Source organism: Festucalex cinctus, chromosome 9 (genome assembly GCF_051991245.1).
Source record: "Festucalex cinctus isolate MCC-2025b chromosome 9, RoL_Fcin_1.0, whole genome shotgun sequence".
Classification (NCBI taxonomy): domain Eukaryota; kingdom Metazoa; phylum Chordata; class Actinopteri; order Syngnathiformes; family Syngnathidae; genus Festucalex; species Festucalex cinctus.
Genome location: NC_135419.1, coordinates 9313037 through 9339874, shown reverse-complemented (window position 1 = coordinate 9339874; position 26838 = coordinate 9313037). Strand labels below are relative to the sequence as shown.

The 26838-nt window shown below is 39.6% G+C and overlaps 5 protein-coding genes across 11 annotated transcripts; 2 read left to right on the top strand and 3 right to left on the bottom strand.

The window, feature by feature from the left end:
* Positions 1-303: 303 nt before the first annotated feature.
* upf3b (UPF3B regulator of nonsense mediated mRNA decay) lies at positions 304-5156 on the bottom strand. Its single transcript, XM_077532581.1, has 10 exons — positions 4937-5156; positions 4301-4407; positions 3925-4031; positions 3747-3845; positions 3140-3250; positions 2916-2959; positions 2672-2848; positions 2354-2505; positions 1070-1385; positions 304-817 (listed from the first exon to the last, which is right to left on the bottom strand). Exons 1-10 carry the CDS (start codon positions 5045-5047, stop codon positions 644-646), a joined length of 1398 nt encoding a protein of 465 aa, XP_077388707.1. The 5' UTR covers positions 5048-5156; the 3' UTR covers positions 304-643.
* Positions 5157-5228: 72 nt separating this feature from the next.
* ndufa1 (NADH:ubiquinone oxidoreductase subunit A1) lies at positions 5229-6001 on the top strand. The gene is made up of 3 exons (XM_077532583.1): positions 5229-5590; positions 5697-5786; positions 5899-6001. The coding sequence occupies exons 1-3, from the start codon at positions 5489-5491 to the stop codon at positions 5917-5919; spliced, it is 213 nt and encodes a 70-aa protein (XP_077388709.1). The 5' UTR covers positions 5229-5488; the 3' UTR covers positions 5920-6001.
* Positions 6002-6405: 404 nt separating this feature from the next.
* Positions 6406-8822, bottom strand: nkap (NFKB activating protein). Its single transcript, XM_077531972.1, has 8 exons — positions 8288-8822; positions 8114-8194; positions 7956-8020; positions 7695-7781; positions 7586-7631; positions 7324-7515; positions 6839-6988; positions 6406-6723 (listed from the first exon to the last, which is right to left on the bottom strand). The coding sequence occupies exons 1-8, from the start codon at positions 8665-8667 to the stop codon at positions 6546-6548; spliced, it is 1179 nt and encodes a 392-aa protein (XP_077388098.1). The 5' UTR covers positions 8668-8822; the 3' UTR covers positions 6406-6545.
* Positions 8823-9310: 488 nt separating this feature from the next.
* Positions 9311-14180, top strand: zbtb33 (zinc finger and BTB domain containing 33). 3 transcript variants are annotated; one of them, XM_077532286.1, is made up of 2 exons: positions 9311-9521; positions 10272-14180. In XM_077532286.1, the coding sequence occupies exon 2, from the start codon at positions 10274-10276 to the stop codon at positions 12020-12022; it is 1749 nt and encodes a 582-aa protein (XP_077388412.1). In that variant the 5' UTR covers positions 9311-9521; positions 10272-10273; the 3' UTR covers positions 12023-14180. The 3 variants fall into 3 exon arrangements, with proteins under 3 accessions (XP_077388412.1, XP_077388411.1, XP_077388410.1); XM_077532285.1 differs by having other exon boundaries at positions 9312-9621; XM_077532284.1 differs by lacking the exon at positions 9311-9521 and adding an exon at positions 9638-10149.
* A 254-nt stretch (positions 14181-14434) lies between these two features.
* Positions 14435-25293, bottom strand: tmem255a (transmembrane protein 255A). 5 transcript variants are annotated; one of them, XM_077532292.1, is made up of 10 exons: positions 24973-25291; positions 22691-22833; positions 21432-21494; positions 19920-20009; positions 18458-18523; positions 18283-18371; positions 16722-16793; positions 16357-16519; positions 16142-16291; positions 14435-15350 (listed from the first exon to the last, which is right to left on the bottom strand). In XM_077532292.1, the coding sequence occupies exons 2-10, from the start codon at positions 22787-22789 to the stop codon at positions 15207-15209; spliced, it is 936 nt and encodes a 311-aa protein (XP_077388418.1). In that variant the 5' UTR covers positions 22790-22833; positions 24973-25291; the 3' UTR covers positions 14435-15206. The 5 variants fall into 5 exon arrangements, with proteins under 5 accessions (XP_077388418.1, XP_077388413.1, XP_077388416.1 ...); XM_077532287.1 differs by having other exon boundaries at positions 24977-25291; XM_077532290.1 differs by lacking the exon at positions 24973-25291 and adding an exon at positions 23465-23684.
* Between the last annotated feature and the right edge of the window lie 1545 nt (positions 25294-26838).

The window sequence follows — 26838 nt, the reverse complement described above, 5'->3', positions numbered from 1 at the left end:
TTGTGGCATCATATTCAAAAACACTTGAGGCTATTATTGCTGCAAAATGTGTATCAAAAAAGTATGATGCAAAAGCTGTGAATGCTTGATTTATTTGTTTGTGTTTAATAAATTAGAAAAAAAATTCAAAAGCCATTTTCTTGGTACTTATTACAAGGTGTTACTGTTAAATATAGAATTTTGAGGCAAAAATTAATTTACAGTGAACCCCAGTTCATCTTGAAGGATACGCTTCAGACCCACCTGCTAGAGCGTGATAATGTGGTTATGTTTTGTTTAAATTAATAAAACACACAAATGCTGTATAGTCTGTTACAACTCGTAACAAGAGCTGTGTTTATTCAACATCTATGAATATAATTTACAAACATCTCAATGCTGTTAAGATGGAAGATATGTATGAGCAAAAATGAAAACAGAATCTTTGCAGTGATATTGTCAAAAAAGGTCACTTGAGGGTTTTCTGTGCCCTGTCGCCAAACGCTTAAGGAGTGAAACTAAAGAGGGTCACTTTGAGGCACTGCTTGGCTCCACCGCGAATCACAAGTGAGCCTCAAACATGGAAGGCAACATTGCTGCTCAGAATCTGGCTGGCCACGCCCTCCTCCAACAAAACAAAAAGACGCCCCGAGCAGAAATCCACTTAGTCGTCACCCTTGTCAACCATTTTCTTCGTCTCGGTGTCTGGCTTCCTGTCCACAGAGCTGGCATCGCCGCCGCCGCCGCCGCCACCTCCTCCTCCTCCTCCTCCTCCTCCTCCTGCTGGGCGATTGCGGCTTCTTGCTCCAGGTTGATATAGCTGGATGGCAGGACGATCCTGATACAAAAACATGAATGATACTTGTGATATAAACACTTAGCTATTCCAGTAATTTTAAAAGAGTATGGACAAAAGAAAATTGTAAAGAAATTCCCTCTTTAAGTGCCCAGAAAAGTGCCTCTAGATATAATGTATTATCCTTATTACATAAGAAAATACATAGACTTAAATATAATAACTAATAACTAACTGTACGTTGTATGTATAAATGGGAGAAATCTGTATATGATAGAAGGAACGGTGGATTACTTTATTCCGTAGTCGTTCTCTCTTAGCACTTTCGTCTTTCTTGTCTTGTTTAGACGTCTTCTCCATCTTGTCAGATTCTGACACGTTGTCTGTCCGTTTCTTGTCCGGCGGTCGCTCCCTCTCCTTCTTGGCTGGTCCCTCTTCCTCCGCCCACTTCCTGCCGACATTCTCGCTGTCGTGCCTTTCTCTCCTCCTGCGTCGCTCCTGCCGCCTCAGGCGTTCTTTCTCCCTCTGTTGACGCTCCTTCTCCAGCTCGCGCTCCCTGTCGCGGTCGGCATCATGTTCCCGAAACTCCTTGCGGCCTTCCTCGTCTGCTCTGAAAAAACATGAAATATGTTGAAGCATAAAATAAACCAAAATTAACATGTTAATATATAATGTACATATAAATAAAATTACCTTAACAATAAACCAAATTAATTCAAAATAAATAAAAATAAAATGAACACAAAACAATGTAGAACATATGTTGGGAGTGTATAAAATCACCCTAACATGATTTAAAAAAAAAAAAAAGATTCATTGGTGTGGCTAAAGAAAACTATAGTCAGTGTGTGGGCACACGCACATTTATTTTATTTTTTTTTAATTAACCTATAATTAAAAATACATGTGAGACAAGCTACATGTTAAGTTGAGTGTTTGAAATATTTTTTGTAATGTGCAGGTGAAGTCAAATTACGTTGGGAGTGAATAAACTTGGATTTAAGTAAATCCAATTCAATTAAAAATCTAGTTAACACACATCTAAGTGAAGGCGAAATGTCATTGATGTGTATACACTAAAATGTAGGGGGGAAAATAAATAAATATTGCACATTTTAAGTAAAATACATGCGTCTCTACACTAAAATAAAGTAAAATGATAATAACAAAAAAAAGAAAGTAACAAAATAACACGTCAACTCTTGCAAAATACTGTAATGTAAAAATAAATCTGACACAATACAAAGTGTGAGCAAGGTAAAACTGTGTTAAAGTCTCTACTACAATGTAATAAAAAAATAAAATGTACATAAAAGGGTGCTATAAATTATGCTGTAGTGGGTAAAATAAAATTTGATTCCAAATAAAAGATACAAACATATTGTAGACCTAGTCAAATATTATACAGTACACTAAAATAAAAAAATAAAATAAAAATAAAAAAGTGTGTCCTACAAAAAGTTCAATAAAAATAAATTGAACACAAAATAAGATGTAGGTGAAATAAAATGCGTTTGAGTCTATAACAAATTTTTGATATTTAAAAAAAAATATATATATGAGGCAATTATGACCTACTTCTTTGCACGCTCCTCCTTGTTGTCATTGTTTTGTCGTCTCTTGTGTTCGGCGCTTCTGCTGTCCTCTTTACTGGGCCTTTCAGCTTTTTTGAACTTCTCCTTCATTTTGTCCGAGTCGGCATCGTCTCCTCTGTCTGGCTTTTTCAGCAGCTACACGGTGGACAAACACAGAGGATGTCCTTCTAACAAATATGTTGTGACAGTTCGTAAATATACATTCCAGGTATTATGTGTACTTTACATGAGAGTATAAACCTTTATAACAACTTTATACCTTCCTAATGTGTGAGTACTTTTGCCACCTGCCGCTACTTACTTTTATTTTTGGCTCATCTTTGACTTGGTCCTTCTCATTCTCCAGTTTCTTCATTTTCTCGGCTCCTTTGCGCTTCCGCCGCTCCTCCTCGCGCCACCTGCGGCGCTCCTCGTCTCGAAGGCGCTTGCGCTCCAGCTCCCGCCGCCTCCTCTCCTCTTTTTTCTCCTCCCTGATTCTCTGAAGACAGAACATGTCTACTGCACCTTTTGTCGAGAAGTTTGGCTCACTGTTGTTCCTGCCTTACCTGCTTATTCTTTAGGAAGTCCAGCAGAGGAGTTGTTTTTTTAGCTTCAGGAAAAACAAAGGTTGGATTTAGTGCAACAAAGACACGAAGAGTATTGATTGCTTAAATTGTAGAGCTGGGCAACATGGCTTTCATTTTTCTTCTTCTTTACAAAAATCCAATTCTAATTTACTTCGATCGATAAAATCAATTCATCGGCGAGCCCTACGTTAATATTTCCTTACCTACGAGCTCCTTTGATCTGGCTTCAATCTCTTCGAGCAGAGTCTCAGGTGTGGATGTCAACTTCTCATTGTCTCCAGTGTATAAATCCAAGAACTTCTTGTAATCAGGATCTACAAGAACATGTGCGCAAAAATAAATGTTGTAAAATGTTAAGAATAATATGTTTGTGATTTCATCTTCTATTTCTTTTTTTTTTTCTTTTTTTTTTTAAATGACTAAACCTGGAACGGATCACATTGACCCGCAAACGCTGGCGTGTTACTGGTGGCTGAGGACATACTGAGGATTAATTTTGTGCGAGTTTCAGCCATAGAATTCTGATTTTAATGCATTTCATTCAAGCGAAGGCTCATGCATAATAGGCTCATGCATAAAACATAAATTCTGGTTAAACCTGCCTAAAAAAAATCCATTTTTTTTTCTGTTTCAATGTTTGTTGAGAAAAACGAAATGAATTACAAGTTTTATAATAAGAATTTGAAAAAGAATAGAATTTAATTCAACAATTAAAGTATTTCAATTAGAAACCAACAAGACAGTTTCACTGAACTGACAGTAGTAAAATATAAGAAATTTAAGCCATATTGTCATCTCTGAAATACACACCATCACTAATGGTCCCGCACTTGGCATCCTTTTTCTTGTTTCTTTTCTTTGAAGTCTTTTGAAAAGGTGCAAACTCCACAATAGCAGGATACTCCTGTCCTGTTTGACAACAAACATTTGCAAAGACACAAATGAGTGGACTTTCTCAAATAATTTTTAACATCAGGACTTTTCATACCTCTGTTGTCAATAAACACGTAGCCGTCAAAGCGATCCCTAAACAGGACAATATCCTCTTGGTTCTTAAAGTTGATGTAGGCCCTCGCAAAGAGGTGAGGATAAAGGCTGAGAGGGAAAAAAGTTGTTAAAAGAGACTCCCCCCCCCCCCCACTACTTAAAACTACTCCTGTCAAAATAGCTCAACAATAAACATTAGGCACAGTTTTAGCCCATACATTGAAGAAAAAAAACAAAAAAACAAAGACAAACTTTCGCAAATTGTCATCTCACAAAATATTTTACTTGGTGGCTTATTTTCACACTTGATTTAAAAAGTCAATAATCCATTATTAAATGTCTAGCTTTAAATCATGATTATGATGTCACAAGCTCACCTGGTGTCATTTGAGAAGAACTCCAGGTAGTCCACTTCTGGAAGAGGCTGCAGTTGCTCCTCCAGCTCCTCTTTAGTGAGACTCGGTGGCAGCCTTCTGATCACAATCTACAAGTGGAGTGTTATCCCTCCATTAGTACACAGCATAATGTACATACATGGTGGCAATTCCCTAAGTTATTTTAATACATTATCAAAAGAAAACAAAAACATTCAACTATTTTCTATACCACTCGTCTACAGCATTTAGAGATGTCAACGAACCTAACCTATTTTTTATTTTTTTTTGTAAGTGGGAGAAAACTGGAGGCAATCAACGTGAACACATAAACTCTACACAGGAAGACCTCAGTCAAGAATCAAGATGCGAACTCTGAACCTCATAACTGCTGTCAAGAAACAAGCTTAAGACCTGAAACATAAACATCACAATTAAATATTCTTGGGGGGGGGATATACAAATCAATGCCAATATGCCATGCATGTATAAACACATATGTCTAACAAAGGTAAAAAAAAAATATTATAGCTAGCTACACGTAATATAGAATATTAAATTATGTCCCTTGCGACAATCACAACTCGGGAGTAGAGACCTGAGCTAGCCTAGCCTAGCTTAGTTTAGCTCGAGTTTTACCTTTGTCATGGTCTCCTTCTTTTCCTTCGACTTCTCGGTCCTATCTGAATCCTCGCACATTAATTCCACCCTCCTCTCCCTGGGCCGGGTGTTTTCTTTGTCTTCCTTCATATTTTAAAAGGCTACTTGTGTCAACTTCGTATCATTTCTCAGACTTGTTTACTTTTTTTAAAACAACTTCGCCCAAAGAGGGGAGAACCAACCACGCATGCGCAACGTTCAAAGTCCTCCCTAACAGAGTACGACAAAAGCACAAGAGAGGACGCTGTGGGCAAAACACATGTTCAACGCTACATTAAATTGATTTAGGATTAAAAACTTAGATTATGGGCTGTAGGGCTGGCACAGAATTTTAGGACTTTCTTGTAAAAATAAATATCTTTTACAGAGCAAGTTACAGCATTGAATTATTTTATTTTGAATAATTCAGGCGGACTGTCGTTTCTACTTCCGGTATTGCAAGGGGCGCCATCTTTTTAGCCTGTAGCAAATTCAACGAGTCGACTCTCATTCAAGTTTGTTTTCCTGGGCAGTTGAACGCCCGAAGCCATCATGTGGTATGAAATTCTGCCCACCATTGGCATCATGACGGTGTGCCTAATCATTCCCGGTGTCGCCACTGCACAGATCCATAAATTCACCAATGGTGGAAAGGTGAGATGATAGTGGATCGGTGATGCTAGGTGCTAATGTATGCTGCCGTGATAACAAGAAAGTCTCGTTCTTATCTGTTATTGTGTGTATTTTCACGTCCACACAGGAAAAAAGAGTGGCCAATTTTCCATGGCAGTGGCACCTGATGGAGCGAGACAGGCTGGTGTCGGGAACGGGACGCTACTATGACTCCAAGGTGAAAGTTCACGTCTGATAGTCCGCAGCACAACCTGACAGCTACCATCCGATACAAACTAAGCATAATTATAACAAATCTGAATCTCAGCATTTTTTTTTTCCTTCTACAGGGACTCGAGAACATCCACTGACGATAAGGATGACAAGGAAGACAATATGAGTTATATATTAGTAATAATAATAAAAATAAAAATAAAGCTCTATTGCACATTAGTGTCCATGTTGTCAATTAAAACGTAAACTGTTTTGAGTTGACTGATTTGTATGTTGCTTGTTAATACTCTCATAGAATAATGCATTGCATACCAACCTTTTGAAACAGTAGTGATTTTTGTCTAAATACTCAGAATAACAGTATGGCAACAAAAAAGCCATATTTAGTCTTTAACATATAGGATACAGATGCACTAGTGTAGCCCTGCCATGAGTATCGAAAATCTGCAAATAATTGATACCCCTCAAAAGGTTTAAAATTGCCTATGGGTACCACAAGATGAAAGCACTATTGAAAGCTCATCAACACACTAAAGGACTTAAATCCTTAAATGATGAACTGCATTTTAAGATGTTATAAACAATTGGAAAAAAAATAAAAATAAATCAAGGATATCTCAGTATTGGTAGTTGCAAAAAATTATTTTATTTACAAACTTGCAACATGAAAGAGTAAACGAAAGCAAATAATTGATCTTTCTTACAAAAAATGGTGCTATTTACATAACAGCATACAAACATGCTCAAAATGGAGCCGTTTGTATCATGGCTTGTCCTCTTTCCCTTTGGTCTTCCTGTAGACCATCTCCTTGAAGCTGGACAGGATCTTGCTCTCCCTTTTCCGTCTCTCCTCCTGATTGAAAGAGGCCAGCGCTCTCTTTTCGTCTGCGCTGTAGATCTGGTTTTCCTTACGCAGACGCACGGCTTCCATGCGGCGATGTCTACAGGGGGGTGACAATCAAACCGACTGAGTACAACGCAAGTCGCTCACTCATTGAAGAGTGTACATGCAGCGCTAAATATCAACGTAAAGCCGTAAGGAGGCGACTAACGTACCTGCTGCCGCTCATGACGTAGCCCGACTTCTCAAAATCAGCGATCTCGTTGCTCGTCAGACCGATTTCTCCTCTCCTTGGAATACGTTTTCCGGCTTTAACGTATTCCGCCATGGCCGCGCCTTCACCTGGCAGCAGAGCGTGACCAAAACTGCAAGGAAAAATTATGCAAAGCTTGAATATGTCGGTCTGTAACTGTAAAGAATTCTTTTTCTTGGCATGGAGATGCGCATGTAGAATTTAAAATACATTTGTCGTATTATTTGTATTTTTTTTACTTGTGTTAAATATAATTTGCCGTTGTTCCCCCCCCCAATTTCCAATTGTTTTTATTTTTGCCGTACTAGTTTAAAGTGTAATTGCTCCACCACTACAGTAGGTGGAAGTGGCATTCTCATTGTCAGAGTGTGCAAAGAGTATTAGTGGCGGCAGAAAGAATGTGGGCGCAAAATATTTTCTTCTTCCCGGGGGACGTAGCAAACTTACTCTAAAGGCCTCTCGTCCTGAGACAGGAGGGTGAGCGGCGCTTCAGGTCCCACCAGGTTATCTTCGGCGGAGCCTTTCTCAACCCACGTCACCTCGCCAGCATCCTCCTCCTCTTCTTCAGATTCGCTGCTGCTGGAGTCGCTCGACGACTTGCGGCTCTTTCTCGCCTTCTTCTTCTTGGACTTTTTGGACCTGAGAGCAAACGTGGCTTCGTTTCAGTATCTCGCTTAATCGAGGATTAAACAATTGCAACAACACATACTTCTTGCTCTTCTTCTTTTTATTCTTCTTTTTCTTCACTCCATCCTCTGAAAATAAAAAGACACGTGTTAAGCATGTGTAGAACGTCAAATAGAGCATTTGAACGTTACCATCTGCGTCGGACTCCATGCCGCTGTCTGACTGCTTCTTATGCTTTTTCTTCTTGGATTTCTTCTTCTTTTTCTTCCTCTTTTCATCTACAAACACATTGAGGCGCTACTATTTAAAAGAGACATAATGCATTTTCCCTCATAATTTAAAGTAGTTCTCAGATGTCTTAGTCTGGTACAAGGTTTCGTCAAAAATATTTTTTTTCATTTATTCGTCAAATTAAATTATTTTTTTAATAAATGTGTGCACTACACACTTACCTTCCGAGTTGGACGCCGAGCTGACGTTTTTCCCGTCGTCTTCGACGGGTGTGAATTCATCAGAGCTGGAGGACAACCAAACAAAAGCGATCTTAAACTTTCCGTGATTCAAATAAGACAAAACATTTAGGGGAGAAGGCGACACTTATTTGACTTACTCTTCTTCTTTCACCCTGGGCGAATATCCCCATACTTCGGGACAACCTTGCTCGCCGATCCTTTCTCGCTCCTTCAGCCGCCTGAGACAAACGAACACAGGTCACACTGAACTGTTTGAACTTGATATGAAGTGCTAAACGGATTAAATTAGATTGGGGGGGAAAGGTATATACCTTGCCATGAGTTCTTCCTGACGCTGTCTGTGAGCATCGTCTCTCTGCTGGTCGTGGTAAAAATCGTCTCTGGAGCCGCCGTGTCTCCACGAAGCGTCTCTGTGCTCGGACCAGCGGTTGTAATGGCCGTCGCCGGCGTACCTTTCTCGGGATCGGGAACGACTGCGACGGGGGCTCCCTATTCTGAACCGCTTGATGGTCTTCGCCTCCTTGAGTCGGTGCTCCCGTTCCTGTCGCTCACGTTCTCTGTCGCGGGGCCTCGGTAGTCTGGGCCCAAAGCTGTCCGGAGATACGCTCCTCTCTCGGCTGCGGGAGCGAGAACGAGATCGGGTTCGAACGTGCCGAGGACTCCGAGAGCCCGAACGGCTGAACTGCGGCATGACTCTTAAGAAAAATTTGGGATAAAGATTGTCTGAAAAATGAAAATAGCTAAAGACCTCAACAAGCGAAGAAAAATCCTCTGTACGATTGGTCAACAACAGAAAATTTTATGTACTTCCGTTTCCTTCTTCTTTCGTGTATTTCCGTTTCCAATTGTTGATGACGTCGACCTCAAGACTCCGCCTCATTGAGCGGATTGGCCAGTAGCTTGAGATACGCTAGCGCCTCCGCCATATTGTATGTGTCATCTCAGCCTGCAAACTCGTTCAAGTCAAACGGTTTGAGGCTAGAATGCAACATCTGCCATGTGGCTGGCTCATCCAATATGGCGGGTACATCGACGTACCATGTTGCGCTAAAGGCGGCATTTACGTGTGGATGTCTTTGCTTTCGGGACTGCCAGTCTGCCACACACACACACTGAACTAAAGTTAGTTCAGTATGTCTGCTGCTACTCAAACCGGCAGTTTGATGTACATCCAAATATGTTGTCCACGAATTATTCTGTTCATAAAGCAAACTATAGTACAAGATAAGCACAAGTATTATTGCTATACAGTAGAAAATGCGATAAAGAGCCACATCTACTTTTGGGACAACTAAGTTTTTTTTTTTTTTTTGTTTTTTTTTTTTAGCGGCAGCACTTTCGTCACTTCTCATTTGGAAGGCAGTCCAGACAACCCGGAAGTTGTTTCATATCGGAAAGCATCTGGGCTGTATTAAATCATGTTTTAAAGAAATGTCACTGTGTGCTTGATTAAAATATTTCGAAATGAACGTTTTAATATCACGCAGTGGCGACTCCTCGTGGCTGTTGTGACAATCACGCGACGACGCAGCTCTTGTTTGGCAGGTGAAGCCCCTCTGCGCTAAGCCATTGTGTAGCCAAGCGGCTAACGCATTAGCTACTAACGCTATTTTCTTTATGCGGGCGGAAAACGCACAAGTCGCAGGTAAACCGATCAGTTTTCAAGATTTATCTTCTCACCCGGTTACACTTCCGAGTCAAAAGTAGTAACTGTTGTGCTTTTCTGCAAGGTAACGTCTTAGTGAGATGTCATAATTGAGGCCCTCGGTGTCCTATTGTTCATAACAGGACGAGAAAACTGCATTAGCACATATTTTTTAGCAGACAGTCAACACTCGAAACCCAAAAGAATCTGCTACACTTTAAGACTTTAAGTTAGTTTGCTAACTTAACAGTAGATGCTATTACGGGGCTGAAGAAAAACTAGCAAACGTCACTTCTCGTAATCATTATGACATGGAAGGATTGCTTACATTGTCACATTTTGTACAACACATGTAAGCGGACGAATTTTGTCGTCAAAAATTTTGGTTGACGTCACTCATTGGTACCAAACATAAACACAGGATGACTCCTACATAAGACGATCCAATTAAGTAGTGATATTACTGCATGATCAAGGTTCACAGAAAGACAACTGAATTATCACTGAGGAATTCTCGTAATACTATTGGTATGATTCACATAATACAGGAAATTATTTTGTTTATTTCAAATAGTTGGGTTGCCTGCCCATCTACCAAATATTAAATTCAGTCTTTACTAATTTTCTTTATTTTACTTTCCCCCCTACAGCTATGCCGACACTAAAGCTGATCTCTGTGACTGACACGCAGTATTCGACAACGTTGCTGAACTCCATGAACGAGCAGCGGAACACCGGATTATTTTGCGACGTTACTATTATAGTGCAAGACAAGAAGTTCCGCGCCCACAAAACCATCCTGTCCGCGTCAAGTTCGTATTTCCACCAGCTCTTTGTTGTCGCCGGGCAAGTCATTGAACTCAACTTCCTCCGAGCGGAGATCTTCGAGCACATCATCAATTACATCTACAGCTCCAAGATCGTACGGATTCGCTCGGACTTGCTGGAGGAGCTGATAAGCGCCGGGCAGGCGCTCGGCGTGAAGTTCCTCACCAACCTGGCGACGCCGCTCTCCCGCGTCAAAGGTCTACCTGGCTTGTCAAAGGAGGACAACCCCCAAAGCCAAACATCGTCCGAAATGGACATGCCCATCATCTCGGAGTCCTACTCCATATCTGCCGAGGAGTTCCAACAGTCGAGCAACGCCGCGGATCAAGGCGGGGACTCGGACGACGACGTCATGTTCGTCTCGGAGACGGATGGCAAATCGCAAGCTGCCGGGAAGCAATCGTCGGGGGATATCATTTATATCGACGCGGTGGATTCCGATAAAGTTGAAAAGGTGCAAAGCAAAGAACCCGCAACATTTAAAGAAACAGGAACGCAAGAAATAACTCAAAGCCCTCTGCGCAGTCCGGACAGCAGCTCCAATAACGTCAACTCCCCCGTCCGAAGCACCAGCAGCTTCACCCCCGAGATGCCCGCCACGTTGCAGTCGTCGAGAAACGGCAACATGATGGAAAACTCCGATATTTTAGGGGTCCACAAAAAGCAGATTTCCACTTCACCGGAGCAAGGGGATTCCAAAATCCGGCTGCTGGACATCTCAGACAGCTCTCCAAGTCAACGAAATGTTGCCATAGCAACCAAAAAGACAGTCAACGCCGCCACGGAAATCGATTCCATCTCCCCCGATTGTAAAGTTTACGCCAACATCGGGGAGAACACCTACGACATCGTGCCAGCGAAAGAAGACCCCGGCGAGGGCGGCTCCAAACCCAACAAAGGGAAACGATCCGTGCCGGTGATACCGGACAATCTCAAGCTTTCCCCGAACAAGAAAAAATCCAAATTGGAGTCCGAGGACCACTACGAGCTGATCATGGACGGCAAGACGTTCTACGTGTGCACCGTGTGCAAGCGTCCGTACGTGTGCCGGACAAGCCTCCGCCGCCACTTCAATACGCACTCGTGGGAGCGGAAGTACCCGTGCCGCTACTGCGACAAAGTCTTCGCCCTGGCCGAGTACAGGACTAAGCACGAAGTCCAGCACACGGGCGAGCGGCGCTACCAGTGCCTGATGTGCCACGACACCTTCCTCAACTATCAGCTGCTCTCCAACCACTGCAAGCAAGTCCACAACGTGGACCCCAGCGGCAAGAAGGCCAAGGACGGCGAGGACAACATTTACCGCCTGCTGCCCTGCAAGTCCACGCCCATGAAGCAGAACTCGTGGAGCGCCGACGGCGGGTCCGGCGCCGCGTTCGACGGCGGCGTGCACCGCGCGGTCGGGGGTCAGGAGGCGGGCGTCCGCCCGCCCGGCCAGGGTCACATTTTGAACTGGGATGACATTTTCGACCTGGACGAGCAAATGCTGATGGGTCGGCCCGGGCCGCCCGGCAACGTCGGTCAACCCGAAGGCAAGTCAGACTTCAGTTTTAACATTCCGGAGACGTACTGAGCCACGCCGGTTGGTCGTCACTCGTGCCTTTTTGGAGGCCCCCCCTCCCCCCGCTTGGTTTGGACTTCCGCTCCTCCTCTGTGGATCTTCCTTTTCTCTATGGATGAGTGAATGTTCACACCCCCCGTGACTGCGCCGCATGTTATTTTAATTTAATCTGCATCCAGAACCATGATAACCTGTTTTCATTCCAGACTGAACATCTGACAGTTAATAGACGTCAGTTTGTTTAGTTTCTCCGTACAGTGTTGAACTTTAGGTCATGTTTCCTAGAACAGTGTTTCCCGACATTTATTAAGCAAAGGCACATTTCACATTAGAAATGTCACAAAATAATGAGAACAATTATGAGTTAAAAATGTACTTATTCAGTGTGCTAATTGAACACAATGGTTTTATTATTCTGTTGTATGAATGGCAACAGGATTATTTCTAGGGCTGGGTATCGATTCTAATTTCCTCAATCGATTCGATTTTGATTCACAATTCAGTTCGATTCAATTCACTTCAGTTCATTATGGAACATCAATTCTTCTTAAATGTCAAGGACATGATAAAAACTCCACAAATATTAAGTTCCAAAGTAAATTTTGCGGAAGCAATATCTGGTCAAATGATTTGGTTTATTAATGAAAGTAACATGTTATAATCAGTTAAGTGTTACACAAACATTTGACATCAGCAAGGATGAGCTGAAAATATTTTCATAATTCTAATTTAATTATAAATATAAACTTAAAAGTATTCTGAATTGTCTTAAAGTCCAATAAGTCAGGTCTTTCATGAAGTTAAAATACTTTTGAATTCACGTGAACAGTAAATTTCAATAAAATAGTAAGATGCAAAAAAAAAAAAAAAAGGCCTTTAAAATTATATTTTCTTAATTTATGGGGAAAAATTTGATATTTACATAATTGATTCATTTATGAATCGATATTGGGCTCCAAACGAAAATCAATTTTATTTATTATTATTTTTTTAACCCAGCCCTAATTAATTATACCATCTAGTGGAGGAGCACTTAATTGGTCTGTCACTATTTTATAAAAATAATCACTTTATGGCCAATGAATTGAAATGAGATCAACCCTTTAACTTCTAGGGATGTAACGATATTAACATGTCACGATATGAAAATGATCACAATATTGTGGGAAGGTTGGCAATATAAAAGAAATGTTACAGTACTGTATAAAAACTCATGATATTGTTATTGGAAGAAAAAAGAAAACACATTGTTGAAGTTCCAGCATAATATTTCGATTACAAACACTCCACATTCCCTCATCGACATCGCTCATCTTTGCACATGACAGTATCTTGATCTGAAATCTATTTTTATTTTTATTATTGGCAAACCTGCACAAGGGTATCATTGAAGGTATTTAAATTAGATTTTTACATCTTTGTTATTCTTGTTTCTCAAGCCCGTGTGTGTGTTACGAGCTTTAGAGGAGTCAACACTTAGATTATTGATGGAATGTTAGCACTTAGTATTTAATCATTGGGGAGGGCTCATTTTGTTGCTCTTAGGACTCTTGACTTTTCACTGTGAGTATAGTACAGATTAACATTGGTGTGTGTGAGAGAGATGTACAGTATAAATTCTGTGTAATGTCCTTTTTCTTTTCTTTTTTTTTTTTTTTTTTTTTTTTTTTAGAACTATGCTTGCTTTTCTTGTTGCTGTATAAAAAAAAAAATGTCCCCTTCATCCTTATGATTGGAAGTTGGATGACAATAAATTATTCTTTTACTGATTTAACTTCTTCTCTGATGCTGGTTGACTTCAGTTCTCTTTTCAAAAACATTTAACTGACTTCCGGGTTTTATACATCAGCGCCGTTTCTGGCCACTGCTGGCCGCGTTCCAACACTCACAACCCCTGCGCTCCCGCCGATGGGTGGGAGCATAGCAGGGCGTCTCGGACAACTGAGACAGACACACTCGCACCCGTTGATGGGAATGCGCAACCAAGAGACACAAGGGCGGAAGCGCAAGTAACGGGACGCGGCCCACAAGTCGCAAACCGGAAGCGGAAACAAAGCTGACGTGTTAAAACCCTGAAGTCCCGCCTCCTACGTTGCATCTACTCCATATGTTTTAATGCAAATGAGCTTTATTTACTCATAAGAGTGTCAATGTGGTGTCCACAAAACCTCTTTACAATTAAAAATGTTACAAAAACAAATGTGATTGGTTTCATATACTTAACTGTTGACCAAGTTACTTTATATAGTATTCATGTATTTCAGCAGCTCTGTTGGTCAAATTTGTTCAACGTAAAATGTACTGTAAATCTAAAACCCACTTGTTGCTCTTTTTCAATGTGGACACCCTGTAAGTAACGTTTCATCAGTTCCAACACAAAAATTGAGTACAAGTTGTCACAGGCAAATTATAAAAAACATAAAATGTGTCAATGCACTAACCAAACTTTAATGGCATGACAGAAAAGAAGTGCGACTCAGCAGCCCTGAGAATCGGGTTTTCGAACGTTTCGTATATCTTCTATTACGTTTCGCACATCTCATCTCACGTCCTAATGGTGACATTGTGACTAATTACAAAGAAAAGGAGGTACAGTTTGGAGTCCTTTGTTTCTGCCAGGCAGCTTTGGATGACACTACAATAAATATAGCTTCATAGACTTGAAGACGAGCCTTGTGGTAATAAATGTTCACAGTCCATGTTTAAATACAACTTACCGGCTGCATATCCTACTTTTGCCTGTACACCACAAGCATGTGATACCTTACCGGTAACTTTGATTAGTTAGCGACATTAAATTAGCGGTCCCCAGGAAAAAAAAAAAAAAAAGGAGCAGATTAGATCTTACGAACACACTTTGTCCATCAAAATATTGACACATTTATGTGAAAATGGTCTCTGGTGAAAAAAAAAACAAAAAAAACGTTGGGGAGCTCAGCAGAAAGCATCTGACAAGATAAAGACAACAGAATGCTTCGGTATTGGAAGACTGTTTGCGTTAAGGCAGAACGATTGTAAACAGGTTGTCTCTTCCTTGGTTGGCTTGAACGGTACAGACCAAGCGTGCAAGCAGTGCCCAAACTACCTTTTTGCTCCCTTAAAGTGGCTCTCAACTCAAACGTTAGCATCCGCCGCGGTCGCCATTCCACCACTTTGGTCCTTTGGGGGAGACCTCGGAGATGACGTTTGAGGCCTCTTAGGGGCTGTACGGTGGCGGCTTGTCGTCCGGATGGTTGTGAGGGGGCGAGTAGCGCGGGGGCACCATGGTGGGCCAAAGGTGACTGGCTCCGGACTGAGAGTCGTCTGAGAGCCCGGAGGAATCGGCGAACATGTAGGAACCCTGACAAAAGTAGAAAAACAAAAATTCACATTCACACTTATGTCTTGAATGTTCCCCTTTCATTTACCTGGGATAGGGACCAAGATCTGCCATGAATTGCATAATTATGCAAGTAAATGATGGCTCTAAAAAAGGTTAATAATTACCCGTACACAGCACAAGATGGCAGCAAAGCACTACTTTTTTCTACTCTTTAAACCTCTTTATTTCATCAAATGGTGAGCAATGAAGTTAATGTTTAGATTATTTTTATTTATTTATTTTTTTAAATCAGACACTTTGTATGATGGGTCAAATTGACCCAGGAAGTCAAGTGCTCTTTCTAAAATACTAATATAAGGGTAGGGTAAATCTTTTTTTGGGTGGTATTAATGCTATTCTCATTTAAGCCTTTAAGAAAGTATTATTTCTGTTAATTTTTTATTGTTATGTTTTTTTGTTGCAGTATAAAATTGAACTGACTATTTAACAGTTGACATTTTCTGGGCTTTCTATCTTGTTCCAGCCAATTCTTAAGGAAGGATTTAGCCTGATACGCAAAAAAATGCGTAAAAAAATGAACATGCCTATTTAAATAGTCTATTTCTATATCACAGATTTAATTAAATTGCGTGGGCGGAAGAGGTGTTCACTGTATTTCAGATCATCTTTCCTCACTGAAATGAATGAAAGTGAAGTTTTTTGCCGCCATCTAGTGGTGGGAGTCTGAAGTGCACTCATCTCAAATCTGCCTATATCTCAACAAGAATCACCCAAGCAACAGCTTACTTGTATCTTACTGCATCTATTACCTGCGTATCGTAGGCCGTGTATGGCGGCAGGCAGGGGGCAGCGACACGGTAGGAGTTGACGTTAGAATTAGCGCGCTGTGGCGCTTCGGAGGCGACTGAAGGTGTGATGGCCTCCGGTTCCGACGCGCTTTCCGATGTTTGAGCGGGTGTCTAACACAAAGAAAAAACATATGAATCACGTTTCATCCCGAGCGTGGTCACAAAATCTTACCCACCATGTCTTTGAAGCCGCCCAGCACCGCCGCAGTGATGATGCCCAGGAAGAGAGCCACGATGTTGAGGATGGTGGCCGACCAGAGCAGGTGGTAGAGGTGCACCACGTCTTGGCAGCTCTTCACGTCTGTGTACTCGTGGTAGCCGCCCACCACCTCCACGCGGCTAACGCAGAGAAGAGCGCAAGCTGTAGTCAGGCCTCAAAAGTTGAACTTTGGGTCTCACACAGAAGACGCTGCTGGACGTCAGTTGACAGTGGGGTGTCACACACAAAATGCATGCAGGGGGAAAAACACAGCACTACAGTGGAATTATTTTGATTTGAAAGACGGCCAGGATGGGTCTAAAAACAAAAAAAGGGACCTACTTCCAAATCATGGATGGTTTCTTAAACTTTTTCAAACCATCTCTATTCTGAAGTCCCATTAGTGGATGCTCTCTGAAACAAAGGTTAAAAGAAAAAAAAAGAAAGATTCTTCTTCTGGTAACAATTGTAAGTATGAGGTGCTGTTCAGGCCAAAAATAAGATTTACTGCCCATATACACCAAAAACATTTTTTTTTTTTTTATAGTGTAAAAGGTAGGGGTGAATGAGAGTTTTTCTCATATTGAGCTATTTGTGTGTGTCGCTGCTGTGAGTGAAGAAGGTTTTTGGTGTAATTAAAGTTTTTTGTTGTGTGTGAGTGAGTTTTTTTTAGTCAATAGAGTTTTTGGAGCGTAGGAGTGGTTTAAATGCGGATTGAGAGAGTTTTTTGTGTGAGTTTTTTTGGTGAATGTGAGAGGTGTTTGGAGGTGGGTGATGTTTTTTGTGGATATGAGTGTTTTTGGTGTGCATGAGGGTTTTGGTGATCGTGAGGTTTTTTTTGTTTGTTTTGCTCTTTTTTTGCCTAGTGAGAGGTCAATGATATTTTTGGCCTATATGGCACCTCATATAAAAAATGTCCCACACAATTGCCAACAATCACAGCAACAGTTTTGTGTGTGTGTGTGTGTGTGTGTGTGTGTGTGTGTGTGTGTGTGTGTGTGTGTGTGTGTGTGAGAGAGAGAGAGAGATTTTTTGGAATGTGAGAGAGATCTATGATGAATGTGAGAGGTTTTTTGGTGGGTGTTAAGGGTTTTTTGGTGGATATAGGTTTGTCTTTGTAAGAGTATTTTTGTTGATTTTTTTTGTCAGTAAGGTTTTTTGTTAAACTAGTTTCATGTGAGTGAGATTTTTGATGGACATAACACTTTTTGGGGTGGGTGAAATTTTTTTCTGGGCCAGTGAGAGTTTTTATTTTTTGTGGTGAATGTGAGAGGGTTTTTCGGTGACTTTGAGAGGTGCTTGGGGTGGGTTTTTGTGAGCACGAGATAATTTATTTTTTGTGTGAGAGGTATTTGGTTCTATGAGAGTTTTCATACATTGTGTAGTGTGAGTTGTTTTTGTGAAAGGTTCTTTGTGCAAGTGAGGCTTTTGTAAGTGAGAGGTTTGTTGTCTTTGTGTTGTCTTTTTGTTGAATTTGAAAGTTTTTGTGTGAGAGGTATTTGGTTCTATGAGTTTTCATACATTGTGTAGTGTGAGTTCTTTTTGTGAAAGGTTCTTTGTGCAAGTGAGGCTTTTGTAAGTGAGAGGTTTGTTGTCTTTGTGTTGTCTTTTTGTTGAATTTGAAAGTTTTTGTGTGAGTGAGCGTTTTTTTTTTTTTTTTGGGTGAGTGTGAGTTTGTGTGCAAGGGCTTTTTGTGTGAGTGCCAATTTTGTGTGAATATGAGAGTTTTTGTGTGTGATCGAGCTTTATTGAGATTTTTTTTTTGTGAATGTGAGAGGTAAATATTATTTCTGGCCTCATATCAAAGTATCCCACACAAGTGCCGCCAATTACGGCTCTCTCTGAAAGCTGACGGCTCTTTTTCCGACGCTGTGCCGTCATCGGACCGCACGGTGGTACTCACTTGCCACAGTTGTACAGGTCGCAGCAGTAACACGTGTTGCTTCTCACACGCAGGTTGCAGGATGTGCGAGACGACGTCTGGCAGGGCACCTGAGGATCACGCGCAACATGTAAACGTTGCGTCACGTTTCTTCATACAACCTTGAACGCAAATAGGGATGGTGGGAATCTCTTACGACTCGCTCAGACGCCATCTCACCGGAGTGGTAGTCACACCGTCCTGCATATAGAGGCCTCAGGTCCTGTAACGCATTGACCACCATTTTGTTTGATTTCGACATCCAATATGGCTGTTCGAATTAGCATATTTGCATTTTTTTTTGTAATAGTATTTGCGGCTATGGATAAATCCAAGTGTGATGTCACAACAGTTTGAGCTCGTGTGGTATTTAGCACTGATCTGTATATATTACTGGATAGTTGACAGCCCAAACGCCCGTGCAAGCTGTTGAAGCCACACAAGGCGGCCATCTTACCCCTCCCATCTCGTCATCAAGTCTTGGCCTATCAGTTATCCAGTTATATACAGATCAGTGGTTATTTAGGTTATTTATCGCATCGTGTGAAGTTGGTTCGTTTGTGCTGAATAAACACTGGTTAACAAATTTTTACATTTTTTTTTTTTTTTTTAAATTCTGAGATTCAAGTAGACATTTCTAGATTATTTTTTGTGCTAATTCTGAATGTGACCTTGTTTTTTCCTTCTTGCACATCAGGCTTTCATAATAGTCATAATAACAATTATGTAATCTAGTAATGTATTTAGCAACATTTATGAATTAAGAGTTGGGTTCAGCAACAGGTGGAATGTTTTCAGAAACGTCATAGCTATAAATTATAATGCATGGTAAAAGCCGTATTGTGTGAGCTTTTATAGGTCTAACTTAACCAAAAAATGAAAATATCTTAAAAACCTACTAGAAAAATGTGACATTTTTTAAAATCAGTATCAAAATTAATGGGTTTAAGCTCAAAATATCCTTCAACATTGCAACATTCCTCAAATGTTTCCATAACACTCTGACACAATATGAATTAATTTCAATAAAAGCTTACGAGATGAATTCTTTTAAATTCGTATCGAGGGTTAGTGGTTCCATCATCCGAATTCCACCTTCTCGTCATTTATTCTGGTTACTCAAAGCATGGCAATATTTTTCCATCACCACCTAATTAATAAATCACTTACAGAAACGACATGAAGAAGCTCTTCTCGCTTTCCGCCCCCACTCAGAGATTAATTGCATCTCATTGTTTTTAAGAGCGCATTAGTGGTTACTTGATGTTTGATATGACGTGCATGATGGAGAATTGCTCTCACTACCACTCAGCCAGCGACTACTAGTATGTTTCACTCCGTCAAGGTTTATTAAACTGATAAGTCTGGCATTGATTAATAGGCGTGTTATGCATTTAAGAACACATCTTGTTCAAGTCTAGCATACACTTCTGCTCATAAATTTGCATATGCTGGAAGAATTTACAAGATGTGTACCAGTTATCATTACGGGATTCAAATATAAGGCGTCTCAGAATAGCACAAGCATAGCAATAAGAAAATTCACAAATTCTGCCAGGTTATGTAAACGTACGAGCGCAAATGTATATCGGCTTTGATTTGTCAGTAGTTATACTCACGATGTGCCTGGCAGCAAAAACTCCATCTACAATAGCACAGCAAAATGCAGCCACCACTCCAAAGCTGATGAAGACAATAGAAGCCACTAACTGGAAAAAGAGCACACGGCACAGTTGCGCAATCAGCTTATCTTTCATGCAGCGCTCACCAACATAAATAAGCATGCATTTTGAATTGCATCTCCTTGTTAGTATTGATTAAAACTAGGGATTCAACTGATAATTATTTGAATGATTGATTAATCTGTGGATTATTTTGTTGATTAACTCATTTGCTCCCAAAAACGTATACATTCGTTCTATTTTAAATGTTTCACATGTCCCAAAGATGTATTATATGTGTTTTTGTTTTTTTTGTTATGCTACAGCATACAGAAGGCTTTGAAGCAGCCTCTGAACTGCAGAGAACGGGTGAAGCAATGGTAGTTTTTACAAAAATGGCCAGCAGGCGGCAGCAGAGTATAAGAGATCAACCTGGGCCATGTTGCAAAAAGCTCTTTTTCCCATTGTTTTAAAGAGATGTGTGAATAATGATGAAATTTGGCTGTATTCTAATGTTAATTGCTGAAAAATAGAAACAGATAGAAATATACTTTTTTTTTTCCCTGATGAAAGAAGAGATCTAACCTTTCTTTTGGTAGGTTCCATGTTTTTATAGTAATAGGACACAATATTCTGTGAGCCTTGCAAAATCAGTCAAAATCCAGTAAAAAATTGAAAAAGTTAAATAAGTTTTACTTCTTCTCACTCCTTTTAGAATATACGATTGTTTTCTTTACTATTGTACGTTTTCTTTTACTTTCTTTTCTTCTTGATTATTGTCATTTTATTTATGTATTAAAATAATGTTGATATATTCAAAATAAACATTAAAACAACGTTTAAAAAATGTGCTGGGAGTGAATGAGTTAATGGACAAATTGATTAATTACTGAGCCGTAATTGAACGTGAAAAGCATTAGTGACAAGATCTTCTTTTTGACCAGAGGAATGCTGCTTGACAGTACTACTTGGTTATTTCCATTATCTACGAGTAGTAACGCCAACTTAGCAAAAATGCAAAACCAGCATCTAACATTAGTCTACTGTAACAGGAATTGTATCATGATGACAGAGGCAATAAACATACATAAACAGCATCAGCAAGGTTATAAACAAGCGGTCAGTCAGCCATGTGACGTAAGTCGTCACGGCACGGACTGACCCAGGCGTCCGCCGTCCAAACTCTGCTGCGTAGTTGGAAAAGGTGTCGCGGGCCAAAGTTATTCATCACGCAGTTTCCCTCCCCACATTCCAGTGTGGACATCTGGCCTGCTCCTCTTACAGTCTGCATCTATTTCTGGATGCGGATCACTTAGCTCGTGTACACAAACCTCTGCAGGCCCGAAACTTGGCTCTGCCGGGGTGTTGTGTCATTGCGCTGGCACAATCATCTGACTGCCGCTGTAAGGGAAATAGGACGAGCGCTCTGGCACTGTCCACGCGCACTGCCACCGCCGTCACGGTGCTTACCATCTGCCTCTTGTTCTCGATCAAATGCGAGCCAATGATTCCCAGGAAAGAGCCGAAGCCCAGCTGGAAAGAAATAAGACATACCTTTAGGGGCAGTGATTTTTCATTTTTGACTTTCGTGTGTGTGTTGTTTTTTTTTTTTTAAATTAGGTTAGTTTTAATTAGTTTTTAGATTTTTCTTTTTCTTTTTTGTAATGTAGTTAGTTTTATCATTAGTTTTAGTTTTATAAATGGAGTAGTTGTCGGGTGCAAGATGAAAAAAAATGTCACTAATATTGTGTAATAAAGTAAAGTACCTTAATCCCATTTAAAACAAATCCTGATATTAATTGACAAAGAAGAAAACAAAGGACATTTTCGGTCTAATTATAGCTAGTTTCATACATTTAAAATGCAATTTGAGTTAGTTATCATTTTTTAAGGCACTGATTTCATTCATTTTCGTTATCCTTGGTTTGGGATAGGGGTAGGCTAAAAAAAAAAATTGATTAATCAAATCATCGATTCTTAAAACCATAAATCAATCCTTTAATATGTTGTTTTCCTATAAATTAATGTGAAAATAGAATTGTATTTATTATTTGTATTATATATTATTATTTTTTATTCTATATTATTATTTATTATTTTAATTTAATAAATTACTATTTATTTTTGTATTGCGCTGTATTCTTGGAATTTAATGTTGATTGGAATTTAAAAGTATTTTCTTACATTTACAAAAGACCTGACCTATTGCACATAAAAGACAATTCAATCTTTTAATTTATATATATTATTATATTAATATTATATTATATATAACAAAAATTGGTACTGCGTGGAATCTGTACCTGAATTGTGCCCCTGATGATTACAAAATATTCTTTATTCATTTAGTACCAGTACAGTGGATCCTTCAAAGTCAAGTAAAGCCAAGATACTCTGGATCAGTTTTTACATACAAAAAAATAATATTTAGACAGATCTGCACAGAAAAAATTAAGGGAATGAGAGTTGCGAATGTTAAAAATATTTTTGTAACATGTCTGTCAGTTGCTTATATTTCTTTTCGTGAGTCAGAATGCTAAAAGTGTTGAAAACAAATGAATAGCAAAAAGTTTCACCTCACTCTGCCTCTAATGACAGCGATGCTGAATAATGAATGCTGGGAAAATTCACCCCACACGCTCCAGGAATTGCGAGTGGGAAGCGTTCGCTTACTTCACGTCGTGATAAGTGGCAGCGGGTGAGTTGCCGTCTATTCCATGCACACTCACAATGAGGCCGGGGTAGTAGCCGCCCACGGTGATGTTTTGCGTCCTGGTCGTCGCTGCCAAGCCGAAGATGAGGATGAGCACCGATACGATGAGCAGCATCACTGTGACGATGATGGATTTCCTCTTCCTCCTCTTAAAAGAACCTAGAAAACAACATACAGACTTTCATAAACCGATAATAAATCAGAAATGGCAGCTAACTAAACTATACCGCAGCCATCTTGAGTTATACATTGTGCTAATGTTAATAATAATTCCTAAGAGTTTAGGGAACAGTCGAAATGTGTGACAGGAAGAGGGCAGAAAGGGAAGCTGAAATAGGACCTCAGCTACCATCTTGGGCCATCTTGTGTCAGATTTCATTCAAAATCAATAGGGCTCATTTTATCACATAGAGAAATACAGTAATGCTTAAAAAGCAAAGTCTCAAGTTCAGTGTGTGGCTTTTCTGGGACAACAGTAACATATTGGTCATATATGGGACATACTGTAAATAAAGTAGTGCACTGTATATCTGTATCACGCTAGTGCTGTCACTGTTGAATCTGTTTAAAATCGATTATCTTATCAATAATTCCATTGAATAATTAATAAATAACGCCATCCCACCCCACCCAAAAATGTTATTTATTTGTTAACCCACTAATCATCTATACATATACATCACGAAACAATAAAATTAGCCTATGCTAAACGCTTAGCAATAGCGATTAGCATGAGCATTAGCGATTACTACTTCAGGTATATATATATGTTTTTAAAAATCCCAACTACCATTTATTTCACAAATACGTCATTATATCTACATTACACATGTCATAATGTCCTAAAGTCACTGACAGACGATGCGTCAACATTACTCCATGAGTGAACAAGGGTAGAGGTAGCAGTTAGCGACATGAGGTCAATAACTTCCTGTTCCTGTCTTCTTCTGGGCACATTTAGTGCATGACTGCCCTCTACTGGTAAAGGGATGAACACCTAAAACTGTGTATAAGGTTGTATTTTGGAATAATTAAAGCCAATGTGATTTTTAGGACCTTCAGAACTTTAATTTCCTGTGTTTTGGTGAAGCTCAGTGTGCTGTATTGTCTTTAATAATACCCCACTACTAAGTCAGTGGACCGTTTCTAAGCAAAAATCACATCCACAGCAACGTTACGCATTACAACAGCGTGGCTTCGTAGTAAGAGTCTGACTACTAGGCTGGCCTGCATGCAGCCCAGACCCGTTTAAATATGAAACATTAACTACATTGCCATTCTAATGTATTAAATTGACTATAAGGATTTGCAAATAATTGAATTCTGTTTTATTTACACAACGTCACAAATACATTAGAATTGGAGTTTGCAGTTTGTCTCGATGTGCCCTGCAATTAGTTGACCAAAATTTCAGGCTTTCAGCCTCCAGCTCACACTCATGAGGACAAGTGGTTTAGAAAATGGATGAATGGATCAAAACTGCCTTACTCTTTATCACGCTGTATCGACTGAGCAATCAAACCATATAGTCGAGACTATAAATATATTGGGAAAAAGTTCAACGAGTTTATTTTATCACTCATTCACTGTATTTTGACCACACATTTGAGTGCATGTGCACACTAACAAGACATTCACTCAAAATCACCACCGTCTTTTGTCACAACATCACTCTCCACTACCACAATTACCAACCACAGAGCAATTAGCCTGATAGCAAGTTACTCCCATTAGAAGTAAGTTGATTATGTCATCGACAACTAGCCAGTCTGGCTTCTTTGAAACAGAAGTGGAGTCGCTCCCTGCTGCCTGTTATTGAGAATGGATTTTGATATTGGTTACAGCTCCATCCAATTTTTGTACTGTAAAGATGACAAGTATGATCAATTCATCATAACCGCCAACCGGTCTCTGACAGCCATAATACAAATAAAATCCATCAATACTTCAGCAAAACAGAGAAATGCCTTATAATTTGGGTTTTTAGACTCAGAAATGGGAAAATGACTTTCCTCAACAGCCTCAATAAATCCTAATACTGCCCTTTCTATTATGCACAATATTGTTGCTGTCCATTGTATTTTCCAGGAGCACGACAGAATAAGCATGCAGGGGGCCGCACCTGCAGTGACGCGCTGCGGCCTGGATGAACCTGAAAAATACGTGATTTAACATCAATGTATTGCTTATTATGATGATCAATTTGACAGCTTGGCATTCTCTAGTTTATCTCACACGCTAGTTACACGTGTCGTCCAGACACGCCGTTGACCTTGCACATGATGCACACGCACACACCTACCGATGCTGATCTCGGAGAGCGTCAGCCCGCTGGACTGGAGGCTCGGCGCGGGGGGCATGTTCAGCCGCGGACGATGGTGCCCGCCGCTTGGAGTCAGACCGAGCTTGCCAAGCGTGACGCCTCGACGTTATTCGCTGCAAACCTTCGCACCGGCTGTCCGTAGTCATTGAATGGACGTAGCGTCTGCTCGAGGACCGCAGTTCCCTCCCTCGACCAAGCTGCCTCCGCCCCCCCCGACTGAAGTCACTTACATCCCCGCGTCTGCTCGCACGTCCTTCGGCCACTGTCCTCACCGTGTGTCGGTGTCTGGGAGTTTGGCTCTGTGTGCGCATGTGTACGTGAAGAACAAAAACACACAGTAGCTAGCTTGAAACCTGTTGGAATTGACTAGCTACATATTAGCTCTTGATATCAATACAAAGAAATACAGTTTTAAAAATTAATATCGACATATTAATTCAAACACGTACAAATATTTGTATTCTAAAAAAATATATATACATATTAAATTTTATGAAAAAAAATATTTAAATTTAGCCTACTGTGCAAGCCAATTTCAAATAATAAAAGTAATTTAAAAAAAATTAAGTCATATTTTCATTTAAATACTGTAAATCACTTAATTTTCGCACCTACATGGGTTGCAATTATGCTGCATCCGCTCGCAGCTCACTAATTTAAAATACGGTAAAGATGAAGTCCAAAATAATTTGGCTAAATCACTCACAGACATATTTCATACCAAACTTAAAATTTATGTTTGTTTTTTGTTTTGTTTTGTTTTTTACATTATAAATTCCATTTAATTTTTGTTGATAATTTTAACACGAACATTTCAAATAAACCTTATATATTAATTAATTCACTTACCTACTTCTAGTTATTAATCTATTGATGTACATTTTATTCACTTGTATGCTTACAATGTTTTGCTTTGCTCTTATTTTACTTATCTTACTCTTTACTGCATGACGTTCCATGTTTCATGTTTCATATTTTGTATACAGCAATGCTTGTTTTAAAGTGCTTTATAAATAAAGTTGAGTTGAGAGTTAATAAAACCATTTGAAATGCATAATCCTCGGGTGGTTTATGTATTTAGTATTGTTTATAAAGTATATTTACTTTAAATGAATAATAAGAGTATTTATTATTCAAAATACATAAAGTATATTGCTTGAATTGCATAATAATCAGGTTACCTATACACCATCTACGTGAAAAACACTGATGCTAATTTTTTCTTCTTCTTCTTTTTTTTTTTTTTTTTTTTTTTTACATTTTTCTGTTTTTGCTGAATACAGACATCTCAAAAATGTATTTACAATTTATTAATACTAAATACATAAACCTGAGGATTATGCATTTCAAATAGTCTATATTAGACTAATGAATATGTATCATATAAGGTGTATTTGGTAGGTTTGTGTTAAAAGTACCTAAAAAAAAAAAAAGGAAAAAAAAGAAAAAAGAAAAAAGTAAATGGGAATTTAGTATGTAAAAAAAAAAACCCATAAATCTTAAGTTAGGTTTGAAATATTTCTGTGAGTGGAGATTTTGAGGAGAGAAAATAGAATTTTGTTAAGTTGGTGGATAGAAATATAAAGAAATATAAAGCTTCAAAACCATTGAAGATTGGGAGTAACTATATGACTGACAGATAAAATACAGTACTTTTTTTTTCTTTCTTTTTTTAAATAGTTGAAGTCATTGGAGAGAGCTTTGTCACCTAACCCTTCTACATCAACTAAATGGCTATGTGGCTCCATCTGCTGTCAGACATATGCATCTGCATGAAACCGCTGGTGTAATTCTAGGTTTTCATCAGAAAAATATTGAATTCATGCAAACTGGCACCAAGA